General features: G+C 40.6%; 1 protein-coding gene across 1 annotated transcript in view; it reads right to left on the bottom strand.

Annotated features, from left to right (window-relative positions):
- Window positions 1-18,094, bottom strand: part of GABRB1 (gamma-aminobutyric acid type A receptor subunit beta1) — a 522,015-nt gene that overhangs the window by 131,245 nt on the left and 372,676 nt on the right. The window contains exon 5 of the mRNA XM_004706270.2: window positions 14,441-14,523. Within this exon, the coding sequence (XP_004706327.1) occupies window positions 14,441-14,523 (83 nt within the window). The remainder of the gene's footprint in view (window positions 1-14,440; window positions 14,524-18,094) is intronic.

Genomic DNA, 18,094 nt, shown 5'->3' with positions numbered 1-18,094 from the left:
TGGTCAACTCAGTGTGGGATTCCTCACTTAGCCTCACCAGGGTGCCCATTAGCTGCCTTGCCTTTAGACCATGGTCCCCATCCCAAATTCTCAACAACCCTAGCCCCCTTGGGCTAGGTAATGAACTTCAGACCAGTCAATCCCTCTCATCTTCTTCTCTAGTTCCTGTAAACCAGGTCCATTGTGTCAGTGGCCAAACTCAACCATATCTTTATTGCTGCATTTCTCTCACTTCCACTCAACAAGTGCATCCAGGTAGTCACCTAGCAAACATTTTAGCCTGCCCACAGGCTCTCTTTAACTGTTCAGTTCTCGAGTGGACAGTTTTCATCATGGTCCAGATTTTTTCCAGCTTCTGATAAAAATCACTAGTTCAAAATTTAAAAATCCAAAGAGTTCCTCTTTCTTAATCTGTCAACAGCCCTCTAGGCAAGTCTTTTGGAATGCAAATGTATTGAGTAATCCGAAGCACTGGGTGGGGCTTATCTTTTCAACCCTTCTTTTCAGGCATGTCCTAACCCACTTAAAGATTCAAATTTTAATGGCTAAGGCAAGTGAGTTTATAATATTTCTATTTTCATACTTCCCAATAATAATTCCTATCAATCATTATATCAACAACAAGAAGCAGAAGAAGTCAGTATAAACAAAATAGAATCAGATTCTTAAAACTCAATTCTTAAAATAGTCAAGTTCATCCTTATTTAGCTTATCTAAATCCTTATCTAAACTCTTCTATTGATACAAAATTTGAGATTAGGCCTCTGACAGCATCAAGTCAGTGCTATCCTTTCTGTCAGCCATTTTGACCTTCTATGAGCCATTTTTCTCTAGGCAGCATTTTTGCCCCTTGAGCTCAGAATATACATTAGTCACATTAATTTTCTCCATTTCAAACAGGAATAACCAAAGGCAACAACCAAACAAAATAATCAAACTTTAACTTCCCGTATTCTTTTCAGAACACAACCCAGTAAACTGCATGGACATATCTGACCTCTGGCTAGGCAAAGAAGTAAAACTACTGTGAGGCAGAGGTCAAACAAGCACTCACTCTCCATCTTCATTTGTTTCTCTAATACCCCACTCCCAAGGCACCATATTGTGTAACAACGGGTTGACTAGAGAAACAAATCCAGGGAGACTCAGATGTGTATAAGAAAGAGCTTTATATACAAGAGCAAATGAATATTGAGAAAGCATCCCAGCCCAGTCCAGTTTAAATCCATAAGTCTGATATTAGCCCATATATCCAACACCAATCTATAAATTCCCCTTCAGACTCATGCAACACAGGCAATGACGCCAAATGCAGGAAGATCACAAGCCAGTGGGTGGAAAGTCTTGTGGATCCAGTGACAGGGGAAACATCTCAATGCTGGCAGGGGTCTTCACGTGGTTCCTCCAACTGCAGGGCTTTAGTATATCTCCATGTGTCTTGCCAGCAAGCATGTCTCCAGATAGTGAGCATGTGTCCCACCTCCAGTGAGCTATTTATCTTTTTAGTGACTCCCAGTGAGGTCATCAAGCTGCGTTCTGATTGACAAATTAAACTCCACCCCTTCACTCTTAAGTCTCAAATTGACAACAGATTATGTACGTTATACCACATTTATGGTATCATCAGTGAACATATTCTTGTTTGTTGAAGGTGCTGTTAGCTGCTGTCATGTAGCTACTAAGTCAGCCCTAAACTCATGAAAACCCATGAGCAACTGCATGCTGTTCAGGCCTGCGCCATCCATCCCCAGGACTGGTTGTGATTTATAGGGTTTTATTGTTCAGTTTTGGAAGTATGTCATCACATTTTTCTTCCTAATTCATAATTGCCTGTAAGTTCTGCTGGGACAAATTGAACATCATAGCAAGTTGCAAGCCTCCATTGACATGAGGCATAAGGTAGATTGGCTGGAAATTACTCTTGGGTATTCATTATACAACACAAGACTTCTACTACTAAACTTCTGCTTCCATAGCCTAGGCATTGAGAAGGCAATACATTTGCAATCAATATGATCCATCTAGTGGGAAGTCTGTGAGAAAGCAAAATGAACACAGTCAGTGCTCATGGGACAGGGTCTGTAGGGCGTGAAGAGCAACATAGAAATTATTATTACATACCTTTTATGGTTACAAGGGTAGGTTGTGCTATATTTTGGTTTAACAGACTATTGCTGTAATGTCAGTTACTGTGTATTCAGTATAATACCATGTATTAATTTTTTTGTTTTTGACACTAGAAAGAGTATGTTATTGTGTTATACTGTGTTGTCTGCAGAAACAAAATCAGTGACATTCATATATGTATTTGAAAAAACTTGATATCAAGAAGTCATCTTATATCAGGGAAGTATCCTAGCCCAGCCCAACTTAAGTCCATGGGTCCAGTGGTGGCTGGATCTCCCATAAGACTCATGTCCCTGCAGGCTGATGATACAGAAAGCTGAAACAGGATGCAGGAAGATCACACATCAGGGGGGTGAAGAGCCACATGGATCCAAGGTCAGCGGACACATGGAAGGGTGCTGACGGTTTTCAGAGTCAGGTGGCCCACATGGGGTCACTCTTGGAGGCAGACATAGAGTCCCAGCAAGCAGGGAAATGAATGGGGCAGAGCGAGAGATGGGATTCTAGCGTCTCTCTTATAAAAAGGCCATACCTCCCAGGAGACATCATCAGGCTGTGACCTGATTGGCAGATTGGAATCCACACCTCCACTTTCATACAAATTCAAGTTGACATAGTATCTGACTAGCACAGTTATGAAAGCAGGCGATCACCGTGCCTTTCTTGCCCCAGTAGATCATTATATTTCTCACAATGTCATTATACAAATTAATGTCTCGCTGTTTCCTGTGGTGGCTTTTCTATCCGTGGTCTTTGTAACTCCCACTAAGTCACTGAGTGGGAGCATGCAAATAGCTGTGGAGGACTTGACCACAGGGATTGGTCAGTTTTGTCATTCTGCTGGGTATAAAATTGAGCCACCACAGAAGTAAGAACAGAGAATTCCAAGACCATCAAGAATGACAAGCTAGCAGTGTAGCATGCTCCGGATTTGTGCTTGAAGAGGTGGTAGCCCAGTGTGAAGTGGTCACTGCAGCAGCAGCCACAGATGTTACAGCACTGAGATCACCAGATAGAGCTGCAGATTGCTCCATCCATGGAACAAGTAAAGGGGGTGCCTTCGGGCAGGAGGCTGCCTTGCAGAGTGGGATACTCTGCAGGACTTTAACTGTTCTAGAGGAGCTTTGCAACAGTTGTCCAAGTGGGGCAATGGCCAGGTGGATACATGATTGGGTAACTGAGGGCCAGAGAGAGACGGTTGTGAACAAAACATTATGTCCTCAATGTTTTCTGATTCTGGCATGTGGTAAGCTGTTAACTTCCCTAATAAATTCCCATAATTGTGAGTATTTTCTTTGCCTTCTGTGTGTCTATTGCAAGGGGTTATCAAAGCCAGTAGAGAGGTAAAATACCCTGGGAGGGATGGTTGTTGTCAGGATAAGACAAGAGGGATGGGATATGCCTGACCCTTGCATCATAGGTATCATTCCCAGGAGAATATGGAGTTGGATTCTCTTTCCCCCTTGTGCAGCTGGAGGAGGTCATATATGGTCCTTATGCCACTTCCTCACATCCATATTAATTACTACATATTATTGTATAGGGGGGCCTTTTAAATAGAACAGCATCCTCTAACTACTTGACTTATTACGTGGATCTGAATAGCAGAGGCCCTTGCTCTAACCACTTATTGATTTCAAGGCATATATTTTTGTTGGGGAGCTCTTCAGAGAACATAAAGGAAAAATCATTTAAAAGTATTTCCTTTGCTTATTTCAATGATGTCTTTCTTCTTAAAGCATGCTATTCTGTTCTGTTTTATACTTCTCCTCTCACTTCTGTGTTTCACTTCTGCTTCTTATATAGAGAACATGGTACATTCGAAGAGAAGGTTAAAGAAAAAGATAGGAGCAGAAAAGCAAAGCAGGACAGCGTTAGAGGTCTCAAACTTGGATGCATATTAAACTCACCTAGCAAGCTTAAGAAAAAGTTTCTAGCAGGAGCTACTTTGCATAAATCAGGCTATACTATAATGGTATAATGTCTAATGTAGAGCCATGGAATCAATATATTTTAGAAGTTCCCTTTTTAAGTTCTTTGGTCTTAGAAATAAGTATGAAGCAATTAAAATGCATTATGTAGTTTTTCATATAGTTCTCTGTCTATAAATGGATGAGAGTCATATGAATAACCAAGTAAATCTCTCTCAGGAAAATACAACCAATCCTAGTGGTTTAGATCTCAATTGTGAGTAATGGAAAAAGCAATCAAAATATCAAGACTTTTTGTATTGGGTAAATATGCTGAACAAGACCCCCTTTAGAGTGTTAAAAAGCAAAGATGTTACTTTGAGGACTAGGGTGTGCCTGATCCTAGCCATTGTATCTTCAATTGCCTCCTATGCATGTCAAAGTTGGGCATTGAATCATGAAGACCAAAAATGAATCAATGGGTTTGAATTGTGCTGTTGGTGAAGAATACTAAAAATACTGTGGCCTGCCAAAAGGAGAAGCAAATCTACCTTCGGAGAAGTACGGCAAGAGTGTTTCTTAGAGGCAAGGATGGAAAAATTATATATATATACGCACATATACATACACACATGTATATATACATATATACTTTCTACAGTGTGTAGGTTTTTATTTCACAAATTTTATTTAACGTTGATACATTTTATATGTTTTTCATTTGCTCTTCATCAAAGTCATTTTAGTTCCCCCAAAACTTGTGAAAGTTCATCTCCAAGACGGCCTTTTTAAAGGCACCCATGCTAATCCACATGGTTGTCGATGTCAAGTACTGTCCAGGAGTCATTAATCTCAGATCTTGAAAAATTAGCACTTTTTTTTTTCACTGAATATGATAATGAAGCATATAGAAAATGTGTAGCTTTAATTTCTATTAGTGCAGATCTCAGCAATTGGACATGGTGTAAAGAAGTGCAGAGAAAAATGAATGCCTTTGAAAAATGGTACTGGCAAAGCAATCTTGAAAGTATAACGGACTGCCAAAGGAAAAACACATATGTCTTGGAAGATGTACAGCCAGAATGCTCCTTAGCGGCAATGAACTCACGCACAGGAACAGGTGTGAGGGTGGTGCAGAAGCAGACAGTGTTTCATACTGTTGTGCATAGAGTTCACCTGGGTCTGAAGTAACCAGGAACCTGCTAACACAATGGCAACCCAACAGAGGATCAGGGTGAGCAAAACCTTTCCTCTAACCAAACCTGTGGCCCAGGGCTACCTAACTCAACGTATACAATCATTCTCATGTACCGCACGAAACAAACCAAAAACTCGAGCTGTTGATAGGGTAGACGTGAACATCAATAAGGTGAACGTTAGTCATATTTTAGCAGTCATCTGTCAGTTTGCTGTATCAGAATGGCTGAAAGCTATGCTGTGAGTATTTCAAATACCAGCAAGGTCACCCATGGTGCAGAGGTGTCATAGAGGTCCACACAAAAACAGACTATGGAGAAAGGCCTGGAAATCTACTTCTAAAAAGTATCCAACAAACCTCTACACATCCTCAGAGAACTTTGCTTTACTGACTTGCTTTGGACATGCCATCAGGAGGGATTTACAGCTGGAGAAGGATAAAGTCAACGAGGGTGAGGGGGACCCTTCATTGATGAATTGGAATGGTGGTTTCAATGGTGGACTCCAACAGTCTTGCAATTGTATAGATAACCCAACATTTTGTTCTGTTGTACGTAGGGTCCCCTAGCCTCAGAGTCAACTTGATGGGCAGCAATCAATTTATCTATCTCAAATTGACTATAAAACTAAATTTTCATAAAAAGCTACTCTACCATTTCCCCACCAACTAGGATTTTAAAACTTTGAGAGATCAGAGACTTTTCAAAGACTGATTTTTCCCATTTCAAAGCAGCAGTCTGGGGAAAAAAAGGAATATATTAATTCAGAAAATATTTCCTTCCTCCCTACTCCCACCCTTCTGTTCATCAAAAAAGCTACAGGCACTAAAATTCATTAACATTTCTATGAACACAAATGTGAAATATTCATTTTCATTAAGTAGTCTACTGAATATGGCAAAATCAAATTTATCTAAGGAGATATCCAGTGCTGCTAATTTCCTTGACAATGGGGACACAAAGCAAGGGAAGTCATGAATCATTCATGAAGTTCAATTTACTTCTGTTATTTTGGGTGTTTAGCATTCGTGAATAGAAAGTGTTCTGCGTGTTGTAGATGCTATTTTTAAATTATTCCAGATCAGAAATAATGATTTGGCAGGCAGCAATAAAGTAAGAATAGTTCAAAAGCTTTTGCTTGTAATTATCCTATATTTCATATTTATCTTGTGAGTACTTTTATGTCCAAGTGTTCATGATTCTTTTTTTCTATATTCTAATTTCCTTTATAAATCAGAATTCCCTTAAAGTCAATATTGTGGGAAAGCACATAAACTAATTTACTGGTGATGTAACTAAACTGAATATCCCAGAGTCCTAGATTTCAGGGCTAAAAGACATCTTTAAGGCCACATGATCCACTGGCCTCTCCATGAGTAATATCTTCTATATTTTTACTGTGCGTGACTGTTTAATTTTAGTATATGTGTCTCCCTTGGAGAGGAAGTGCTTCTCAAGGCAGGATGTATTTCATGGATAAGCACCTCTACTTAAATCCCAATTCTATCTGGCTGCAACTTTTGCCCACCTGTTTACTTAGTTGCTGCTGTATTACGAGGGCTTCCTCAGAACACATGGTCATTGCTTAAGAAATACTGGTTGCCTAAAACCAAACAGTAGCTTAACTTAATTAGCAAATAATGTCTGTCTTGAGCTTTATTCTCTTTTAAGATTTATTTACATGGGGGCAACTTGACAAGAGCAACTCAGAAGATGAGACAGGAATCTTAGGGAACTGTGATCTTGTGTTAATAGAGGAGGGAGAACTCAGAAAAAGGAAACAAGACGTTTGCGGCACTCTGAATATAATCAGTTTCACTGACTTGTACACCTAGAAATTGCTGCATTGGTGTGTGGTTCGCTGCGTATATTTTCAACAAAACAACTGCATTTTTTTAAAAAAGAAGAAATGCTGGTTGAGTTGAGTCGAACTGGTTCAGATCTAGCACTCGGGGTGTTATAGATTGAATCATACCCCTAACTCCAATATGGGCCAGAATCCTGACCTGTGCATCTAATCATATTTGGAAATATGGTTTTTTTATATGCTAATCAGCCCATATGTAGGTAGGATGTGTTCTAAACCTAATCACTTCTGAGTTATAAAGAAGTAGATTAAATAGAGGAGTTGAAGCACAAATGAGAGATGGTAGGTGTCACATGAAGGTCAGGCAGGGACTGAGGACCTTCCAGGATGACAGTCAGTGAAAGGGGAAAAGACCTTCTCAGTGAGCTGACACAGAGAGAGCCTGCCTCTAACCCAGTCTTCTGAAATTAGACTTCTGGCCTGCTGAGCTGTGAGAACACATAGTCTGTGCTTTAAAACTGAGGAGCCCTGGTGGCCTCGTGATTACATGTCGATCTGCAATCCACAGAGTCGGCTCTTGGAAACCTCGGCAGGTCCTCTGGGGACCGCAAGCAGTTGGAATCTAATAAACTCAACTCGATGGTAGTGCATTTGTTTTTGTGGTTCTTCAAAGCTGTGCCCTTGTAGTATTTCTGTAGCAGCAGCACTAGAGAACTAAGACACCAGGCAACACTGAATATAAGATTTCTCTTTAGTATAATAGTTTTGCAAATATTCAGAAATTGAAGTCATACCTCATCAAAATCTTCTCTTCATGTAGCTTAATCTCCTCCTTTTAAATGAAATGATCTTAATAGGGTGTCAAGAGCTGGATATGGGTCTCCAGATGGGGTCATAGCAGGGCAACACTTTGTGGAAGCATTTATGTCCCATGTCTGGACACTATACTTATTTTGATAATAATTTGTTAATCTAACATGGTACATAACTATAAAATATAGCACTTAACATTTCCAAAGATTTCTTGTGTAAAGGACTCTTCATGGTTATTGGCAGGTGCTGTTGGGTCAGTTCCAACTTGTAGCGACCTGTGCATAACAGGATGGAGCACGGCCCGATCCTGGGTCATCCTCACCATGGCTGCCACATCTGAGTCCATTGGTGTAACCATTCTATCCATTTTTACCTGACCCACTATCAGGCTTGAGCCCTTGTCTAAGGACTGGTCCCTCCTGATGACAGGCCCAAAGGAAGGGAGATGAAGTCTCACTGTCTTTACTTTTAAGGAGTCTGATGACCGTAATTCTTCTAAATCAGATTTGCTCATTCTTCAGCAGTTCATGGTAGAATAAACTTTATTCATCAACATCAGAATGCAAGGGCATTTAGTCTTTGTCCAGCTTTCATAGTTTTATTAGGAAATTGAGGATACCATGGCTTGAGTCAGGCCACTCCTCATGGCGACATCTATCTTTTCCATCATATTTGCTCAATGCAATATAGGTTATTTGATTTCTTGATGGATGCCTCTATGGAGGTTGACTGTGGTTAAAAAGTCATGAAATACTTGACAATTTCAGCATTTTTTAGGATGTTTCAGCGTTTATTAGGGTGTTGCTTATGAATCCAGTTTCTAAGAGTTTTGTTTTCTTTATGTCTAAGTACAATCTGTGCTGAAGGCTACAGTCTCTGATCTTCATCATAAACGGTTTAATCCTCTTTATTTTCAGCAAGCAAGGATTTTTTTGTCATTTGCATATCACAGGTTGTTAAGTAGTGTTTCCCCTATTCTGATACGATGTTCTTCATAGAGTTCAGATATTTTGCTCAATCTCTAGATTGAACGCTTCATGTGAAGTGAAAAAGTACAGCCTGACACTCCCCTTTCCTTATTCTAAGCTGCACAGTAAATATCCTTGGTTCTGTTTGAATGTGCCTTTTAGTCCATGCATAGGGTCTGCATGAGCACAAGGAAATGTTCTGGGATCTCTGTTCTATGCAATCTTAGCCATAATCTGCCATGAGCTTCACAGGTGAATTCCTTGTTTGCAGTCAATAAAATGCAAGTAAACATCTGTCTGGTATTGCAGCCAAGATCCAATTGGTGTCAGCAATACTAGCTCATTCTATATCCTCTTATAAATCTGGCTTAATTTTCTGCCAGTTTGCTCTGGATGTACTACTGCAACCATTTTTAAATTATATTCAGCAAGATTTAACTTTTCTCAGAGAAGTGAGGCCATCTTATTGGGAAAATACATTTTTGTTATCATTCATTCTTTTCATAGACAAGAGAATTTTACTTTTGGAAATGCTCAAGTATCACTAATGCTTGACATTCTGTATACATGTTTGTTGCCAAAGAGACACTTAAATTAACATGAACAGAATAGTCAGAGGCTAACAGAAAGATCGCGTCTTAGGCTCATTAAACTGAATACGTTAAGGTAATCCCTAGGTTGAGAAGTGCTGAACCACATTTTAAAAAAGTAATCAGGTAACACTAAAAGTTAACTTTGCTTGATAACTTGGTAATAATTCAGGCAAGAGGTGTATAAACAATGACTCGTGGTGAGACAAAACAGTAATTACATTCCCAGCCTATTAAGATTCCTAATGTAATTAAAATGTTAGGTGTCCTACAATCTGGTTCTTGGTCAAGACATTTACAATCTCAACTTTTGAGGTAGTCTTAAAGCATGGACCTGAAATTATATGAGCAAAATAATGTTTGATTACAAGATGAACCTTCCTTCCCCAAATCCTATTTGAAAAAAATTAAAACTAGACTTAATTTCCAACATCCCAAAGACTTGAAGAGTGTAGAATAAAGAAACGTAATGTACATTCACTCACAAATATTTATTGAAAGGTATAAAGCTGGGCATAGTTGATTAGATGGTGAACAAAGCAGTGAGCCCGTTCCTGGTGGCACCGAGAGTGCACAGAGGGGAGCACAGCCATACGCAAAGAAACAAACGCTCTTGGATGCTCCCCAGGGCGTTTTAGACGTTCCCGGAAAAGTCTCATTCTGTTCTAATTCCTTTTTTCCGTATATTTTTTGAAGGCTTCTCGTACGTGAAACACACAAGATTTTGGAAGAGTACCACTAGCTGTTCCAAATTCAGATGGGCTCCCCAGGTGGCCTTCATTAGAGGTGGCAGCCTCGGCTGGAACTAACGGGGAAGAAGCAGAAAGCCATGGTGGCGGAAAGCATTTCACTCCAAAGGTACAAATGGAGAACTCTATCCGAGTACTCAACAAGCAAGGTAAGCACGGGCATCTTGGTGCTTATTACTCCTCTGAGGTGAATAATTTCACCTTTTTTTAGTACATAAAAGATTCTGCTTCTAGTTAGGGAGGGCTGGCATCTGTTTCTCTTCCAACCCCACAGCACCTTCCTACAGAATCAAAGCCTCTTTTCAAGTGCACCATCCCTGCTGGAGAACATAGTCGGCAAGCACAGCAGGCCCAGGTTCCCCTGTGCTTCCTTACGGATCTGCAGAGAGCCCCACGTGAAACTGTGCACTAGAGATGAGTAAGTAAGCCCATGGTTACTTTGTTTATTAATCCATGTCAGGGTGAAGGTCAATGGATACAAAGCTTGGCCTGAAGTCAAGGGAAAGAAATCCCTAGTGTTGCAATTTAGTGTACTAAGCAAGGGAAACATGGCCATAGATGAGATTGGCTACATGGAGGGGAGACGGATTCCATCAGATCTTGAAAGTCAAATTAGGAAGTTTGGACAGTTAGTTGTGTAAGTAGAAAGGGAAGTCTTTACAATTTTTTCAAGCAGAGAAGTAATATAATTCAATTTATATCTTGGGAAGGTCACTCTGGAGACTGAGCAGAGAATGAGTGGGAGACAGTCACGAGTGAAAGTTAAAAAAATGACTATGGAAGTTCAGGTAAGATGAATGGTAAGAAGTGGAAATATTTAAGTAATATTTTGCAGGTAGATTGAACAGAACTTGACAATGGGTTGGCTGGAGAACAATGTGTCTATCATTATTCCTAGGATTTGGGTTGAATACGAGAGTATGGAGATTGGAAAAGAAACTGACTTGGGAGGGAAAATCAGTAGTTCACTTTTGGGCAAATTAAGTTTGAAATCCAAAAGTTTATATGACAAGGAGAGTGTTACATATTTCAATTTGGATATCAGAAGAGAGATGTGAGCTAGAGATATACTTTTGGGAATTATTGGAACCTATGGTATGGAGCTTTCTAAGAACCATTTCAGTGGAGATAAGAGGAAGGTAGGTAGGTTTCGGGTCACAATAGGTTGAGAAGTTCAACGAATAGACAATAGACTCGTTTTTCAAAGCTGTAGCCAAGAGTAAAGTAAAGATATTATAGAGCAGCTTATTGAACTTCTGGGGGTGCGGTTTTACGCTGAGAGGAAATTTCAGCCTGTTTAGGTCATCAAAAATGAACTTATAGAGTGGGTGTGACTGAGGATGCGACAGACTAAGAGCAGTTGTGCATGTGACTTTGAGATCACCAGTGCCCCTACGAGGAAGGTGGTGATGGAATCCTGATGCGAGGGGCAGGCTGAACCGATGAAATGGCTGGAAGCACCTCATTCTCAGAACTATGCGAAGCTTACAATGGTAAGGCTGTAAGGAAGTTTATGGGAAGATGGACAGGAACACAGCGATATAAGCCCTGTAATTGGTGGGGAATGGAGAGAGATCGAGATAGAGAGAGGATAGGTGGAGCTATCCTTCAATGACTGCTGTAGAAAACTGGAGAAGGGGCCAACTCCTCCATGATTGTTATGCCAAGCACTTTCCATTTCTTCATTAAGCTTGTGGCTATCAAACCTCCACATGATAGCTTTATTGATTTCAAAATCACAAGCTTCTTTACCCTCAGTTCCTTGATTGATTTTTTTCTATCTGCCATTAACTCATTTTATAGCACCCCAGGGCTATGAAGCTATGAATCTGTTCCAAGATCAAGAAAATTTTCAATTTAACAAGCCTTGATGGGGTTTCCAATTTTACTTGATTAGATGACATTAAAGAATAACAAACATCTTTAATTTGTCCCTGAGGACCCAACCAAGGGACACATTTCCCCACTCTTGGGGTGGTTAGGGAAGGGCACACAAACTAGTAAAATCTGTAAGGTAGGCAAATTTTCCACTCGGTTGGTCATAAAAGTGTGATTGGCTCAATCTGCCATCAGTGAAATGACTACTGCATCATTCTTATTCCCCAGCTGACACCAGAGCCTCTCATTTGTAATCACTTTACAGCTCAGTTGTAGTCTTGATAAATTGTCAATTCAGAGAATGCTGTTCAGCAAAGAGTGAAACACATGTTTTTTCATGAAGAGTTAAAAAATTGATGAATACTTATTTCAGCACTGACTAATACTTAATGAAATATTGGTTATGTAGAAACAAGCAAACCTCATTTACACTTCAGATTATTGCCATGTGTTAATTTTTCTATTGCTTAAAATTATTATTCTGGAAATTTTAGATCCCTTTACATTGGTGTACTTAATTTTTAAAAAGGGACACACTATGTAAAATCTTAGCACCAAATAATTTTTCCATTGGAGGATTTTTTTTTTTTTAGGGTACAGTCGATGATGCATCTCTTTGGTTTTCTGTATCCACAGGTCACCTTTTTTTCCCATAGCTGCAACCCCTTGACCTTGAACTAAAAGCTAACTTCAGGTTCTACGGTCAATCTTGACATTGACCAGGGTCAATTTTAGAATACAAACCATCTCAGGGGTGACTTAACCTGAGAAGGAGTCCAATTAATGCTATACTTCTTATCATTGATGTACTGTTCCCTTATGTAACAGTGGATTGCAAGATAGTATGCTGGGAAATGGATCATCTGAGACTGAATCTTCATCTCACGGCTTAGCTTGCTCTGTGGCTCTGGGTAGCTTATTTCACTTCTCCGAGGCTCCACTGTACCATTTCTCAAATAAATGTTCGATAATGATGTCCCAACTCCTAGAAATCCTACAGGAGAAAGAACCGCCCCATAGGGCTTCTTAGGCCATATTCTTTATCAGAGTCCAGAGCCCTGATGGCACGGTGGTTAAGTATTTGGCTTCCTATCAAAAATTTTGAACCTACCAGCTACCCTGTGGGAGAAAGATATAGCAGTCAGCTACAGTAAATATTTGCATAAAGAAATCTATGGCAATTCAATTTACTACAGTAAGTGGCAATGCTCTGAATAGCACTTGCTGGGAGACACAAATAGTTAAGCTCTGAGTGACACTGGAAAGATTGGCAGTTCAAAATCACCCAGTACTGCCTCGGAAGACAGGCATTCTGAAGACTGCCAATCTTCTGAAGGCTGACAACCTTGACAATCGCATGCAGCAGTTCTACCTCGCCCATACGGATCGCCCTGCATCAGAATCTCCTTGATACCAACTGACAATGACAACACTGCTCAGAATTAGCCACAATACTTCTCCCTACCCCTGAAAACCAGGATGTTAGGCTGGTATTTGCAATTAAAGAGATCAAATGCCTGCAAGTTGATGACTGAGAAACAACACAGGGATCCTTCACTCACTCACTCACTCACTCACTCACTCACTCACTCACTCACTCACTCACTCACGTCATGGAACCAATACTGACTCATGGTGACCATACAGGACTGGATAAACTGCCCCCATGGTTTCTGAAACTGTAACTCTTGACAGCAGTAGACTGCCTCATCTTTCTCCTTTGGAGAAATTGGTGGTTTTGAACTGTGGACCTTGCATTTGGCAGCCCAACACATAACCACTACACTACCAGGACACCAAACACTAAGATAGCTAATCAAATTAGCTCTTCATAAGTAAACTATTTTAATTGTTAAGAGGGCAATCAATGAAAACTAGCCCTGGAGGGTGCACCAAAATCCATCAGTAGAGCACAGACAGTGTTTTGGAAGCAAAGCAGAAGTACCATTTATTGTCTTGTTTGTTCCAACAAGGAAAGACACACATACAATACTCCATCATGCTGTTTTTCTAAACTCCTATACTAGACCATGCTCCAGATTACTGAACCGAAACCACGCTCAAACACTCTTCTTGTGTTGCATGCTTGGTCTCTCTTGTTAATGCAGCGTGGGTGTTGGAAAACCCTGGGAGACATTCACCACTTCGAAGGAGAAAGCATGAGCTCATAAACTGTTGCGCTAAACTGAGTAGATCTTCCTGAATAATTCAAACAGATAGCTGCATTGAAATACCCTGAATTCACCAGCATAGGGAAAATGTCAATAGGCTGTAAATCCCCCTGAGAAGTCGGCAGAGTGGTGTAGCTAAAAATATCCCAGTACCAGTCAACTCACTGCCAATCGGGTCAGCAGATTAAGCTACACATCCCTCTTTTTCTTCCCCCAGCCCAAGGAACTCACAACTTTCAATCTCCAGGGTGCAGTTTTGCTCATCCAGGGGATACCTTCGGAGATCCATCATGCAGGCAGCCGTGGTGGTGATCCTGCCAGGGAGACAGAGAAGACCATGTGAAAAGGGTGGGGTATTTTATTTTCAGCCGTTCCAGTCCCCATGAATGGTTGCAGCAGACAGAAACAGGACATCAGTTTTAGGACTGTTTCAAAAATGTTTGAAGGAAGTCAGTTTAGATTGAATCTTACTTGGGAGTTCACTGGCTGTGGGAGCTTCTGGCTAATACATTTATTTCCCTCACTCCCCGAACATCAACATAGGTCTTCTGTGAGGAGTGAAAGAGATCACGTGTGCAGACTTCCTAGCCCAGAGTCCCATCTTAGTACTCCCTCCACAGTGATGATGGTCATCACCAGAGCAACCATCACCCCGTGGCCCTTCTTGTGTTTGCTAGCATGCTAGGAATGTCTCTGCTGTATCTGCTTTAAGTCCAGCCAGTCTAGGAGTAGGAGGAGATCCATATTATACATCAGAGCCGACTTTCTTCTCCTCTCACAATCTCATAACCCAAACCAAAACGTCTTCTCTGACTACGGTGCCTCCCATTCTTCACGCCCAGACAGATATGTCAGATCCATCTCCAAGACCCTTGCCCACCTACATACAGCATGGAGCAGAGACCAAGGGATACTATTTAAGTATAAAAGTTCTAGTGTTTTCATCTTTCAGCATTTATCCTAAAATCCTTATACCGAAATATTGCATAAGGTATACTTAAATGGCAACTGCCATTTATTTCGAATGTTTTTATTTGAAACTGAAATTTAACTGGGTGTCCTTTATTATCTTTATTTTCTATGGCAACCATAAGCAACACGGTACTTTGGAATAAAAAACTGGCAAGAATCATGAAAGCCTGTTCTATTAAAAATGCTATAAAATGATTTCCAAATAATCTGCATTCTGCTGGCGATACTGTTGGGCTTTTCCTAGTTTAGGACAAAAGGTTGAGGCTCCCTGTGGATGGCTTCAGGCAAAGTGCATGTAGGCATCGTGGTTGCCACTTCGGAGTGCTTGGATGTTGCAAACAGTTACTGTCTTGGGCTGCTAACACACAGTGGAGGTTTGTACCCCGCCCCCAGAGGTACTTCAGAAGATAGGCCTGGCAACGCATTTCTGAAAAATCGCTGTTGGAAAATCCTATGAAGCCCAGTTCTACTTTTACGCTGATGACGTCACGAGGAGTCAGATTCTACTTGACAGCACTTGGCTACCATTCTAGCAACTTCTGTCTCGGTGGAAGCACAGGCATTTTACGTCCTGTGACTGACAGCACAGCACTCACAATAGAAAGGGGTAATATAATCATGTTTCATTATATGCTAGAGAGGGAGAAACATGAAGATCTCCATTCCGCAAAGAGTTAGTTTAAGAAACCCACAGGAACACTTCGTTCCTTCCCCCCGAGGGTCACTACGAGTTGGCATTGACTCGATGGTAGTTGTTTTATTTTTCAGATATGGTAGAAAAACAATCCTTTGCTCCGCTTCTCTTCCTTCCCCTCCTCAGACCTGTGTATCCAACCAACAGCCTCGCTTTTATGCACCGATCTGGCCTGCAGTGGACTGCACCTCACATCGGTGTGATCTACCAGCAGAGACTGGGTTCTTCTTTGAGGTCTGCCTTAGGTGAGTTTTGGGACCATATGAAACTATCCAACTTATTCTTTCGAGATCCAGGTTTTCATATTTATGAAATGAAAGGATTACATGGATGGCTCTGTCATTAGAAATATTTAATAGTGTCTGGATTTACTTTGAATTGGCGTGTACTCAGCAATGTTATACTTCACTGAGAAACAGACTTCCAGTCAAATACACTACCATTGAGTCAATTCTGACTCATAGAGACCCTACTCTGAGGCCAAATCTACAGGAGCAGACGGCCCCAGCTTTCTCCCTTGGAGAAACATGAGTGGGTAGCAGCTCTGTGAATGGTGCATTATTTCCTAAGCATGTTTATTTTTCTTGTTAGCAACGTGTGCTCATTACAAAACTAAAAAGAGAAAAAGTAAATGAAAGCCACCCGAATGTCCCCATGATCGAGGCAATCGTGGTCACCGTCTTGGTCTGCATACTTCCAAATCTTCTCTCTCTCTGTAAATACACACACCTATGCTTTTAAAAAAATGAGATCATACTATCCTTATTATTGCATAATCCATCTTTACTCATTGGACAATGCACCACAAATACATTTTGTTATCTGAAAGCACACATTTGCTATATTATTTTTATGGCCAACATGGTGTTTCTAACATCCTAAATAAAATAAAACAATAAAAAATTCACCTCTCTAATATACCCTTTATTTACCTGCTATTCACAAATTTTTTTAAAAATGTGAAATGGTGAACATTATGGGGGGATTACTGGAGCTGGCCACAACTGTGATGCTGTGACTTATCAGTCAAGTCAGTGCCTCCAAGACAGGAGTGGTAAGGCCCCAGAGCAGACATTTGACCATGTCTGGAGGCATTTTTGAATGTCAAGCTGAGACTAGAACTTGCTACAAGCGTTCAGTACACGGAGGCTAGGGATGCTGCTAAACATTCTACAACGCCTCCGATAATAGGGATCTAAGAACAGCATCCAATAATAAGGGATTATCTGGTTCAGGCTATCAGTAGTGTTAAATCCTGCTACCATGGCAGTTTTCCAGTATTACAACCAGGCCCCTCGACCCCTGATTGTGGAAATCTTTAATGAATGAATCTCACAGTGAACCTCCATATATAAAGTGCACATGAAAGAAATAAAAGCAATGCTTTGTTAATATGAAATGCCTTTGTAAATTAAAATCTTGATGTCTATTTTAATGAGCATACAAAGTTGAAAGCAGTCACTATGATAAAAGTTATACACGTTCTTAACATCCATTTGTGTGTGTGGTATTAAATATTTATACTATTGGAGTAAACTCAGGACTCGCTGCCATCGAGTCAATTTTGGCTCACAGTGGCTATAGCACAGGGCACAACTGGCCCCGTGGGTTTCCCAGACTGTAACTCTTTGCGGAATTAGAAAGTCTCGTTCTCCTGCAGAGCAGCTGGTAGTTTCAGAACTGCTGACCTTCTGGTTCGCAGCCTCATGTGTAAACATGACACCAGGACTCCTAGTAAATGATGAAGTTCTTGCTTCTATATTCTTACATAATTGGGCAGGAGCTCTACTGAATTTGGGGAGGAAATCCTTCTGCCAAGTGGTCCCCTCTATAATGAGTGATACCTCTACAAACGGTTCCAATACCTTCAAAGGTGACCAGGCTCCGGTAGGTGTTTAAGAATAGGCTAAAAATAGCTGCTGTGTGCTGTGCATTACATTTGCCTGGCAGCACAAGTTCATATGATTATTGAATGCATGAACATGTACCATGGAACACATTGCAGTATATTGCTTCTTATTATAGTTTAAAATAGTTAAGACATTCAGAGTGAAATTAGAATGTTAAAAATTGTGAAATTGCATTAAGTGCTCTTAGGATGCTGCAGAACATCCTGACTCCACTGGCCAGCACGCGTCCTTTCATTTCTCTCACTTTCTTTCTTTCTTTTAAAAAAAATCATTTTATTGGGGGCTCATACAATTCTTATCACAATCCAT

This window comes from Echinops telfairi, unplaced genomic scaffold (genome assembly GCF_000313985.2).
Source record: "Echinops telfairi isolate 266 unplaced genomic scaffold, ASM31398v2 ScPeMD7_7468;HRSCAF=8506_0, whole genome shotgun sequence".
In the NCBI taxonomy this organism is placed as follows: domain Eukaryota; kingdom Metazoa; phylum Chordata; class Mammalia; order Afrosoricida; family Tenrecidae; genus Echinops; species Echinops telfairi.
The sequence above is the reverse complement of the archived record's forward strand: the minus strand, read 5'-3'. Positions and strand labels throughout refer to the sequence as shown.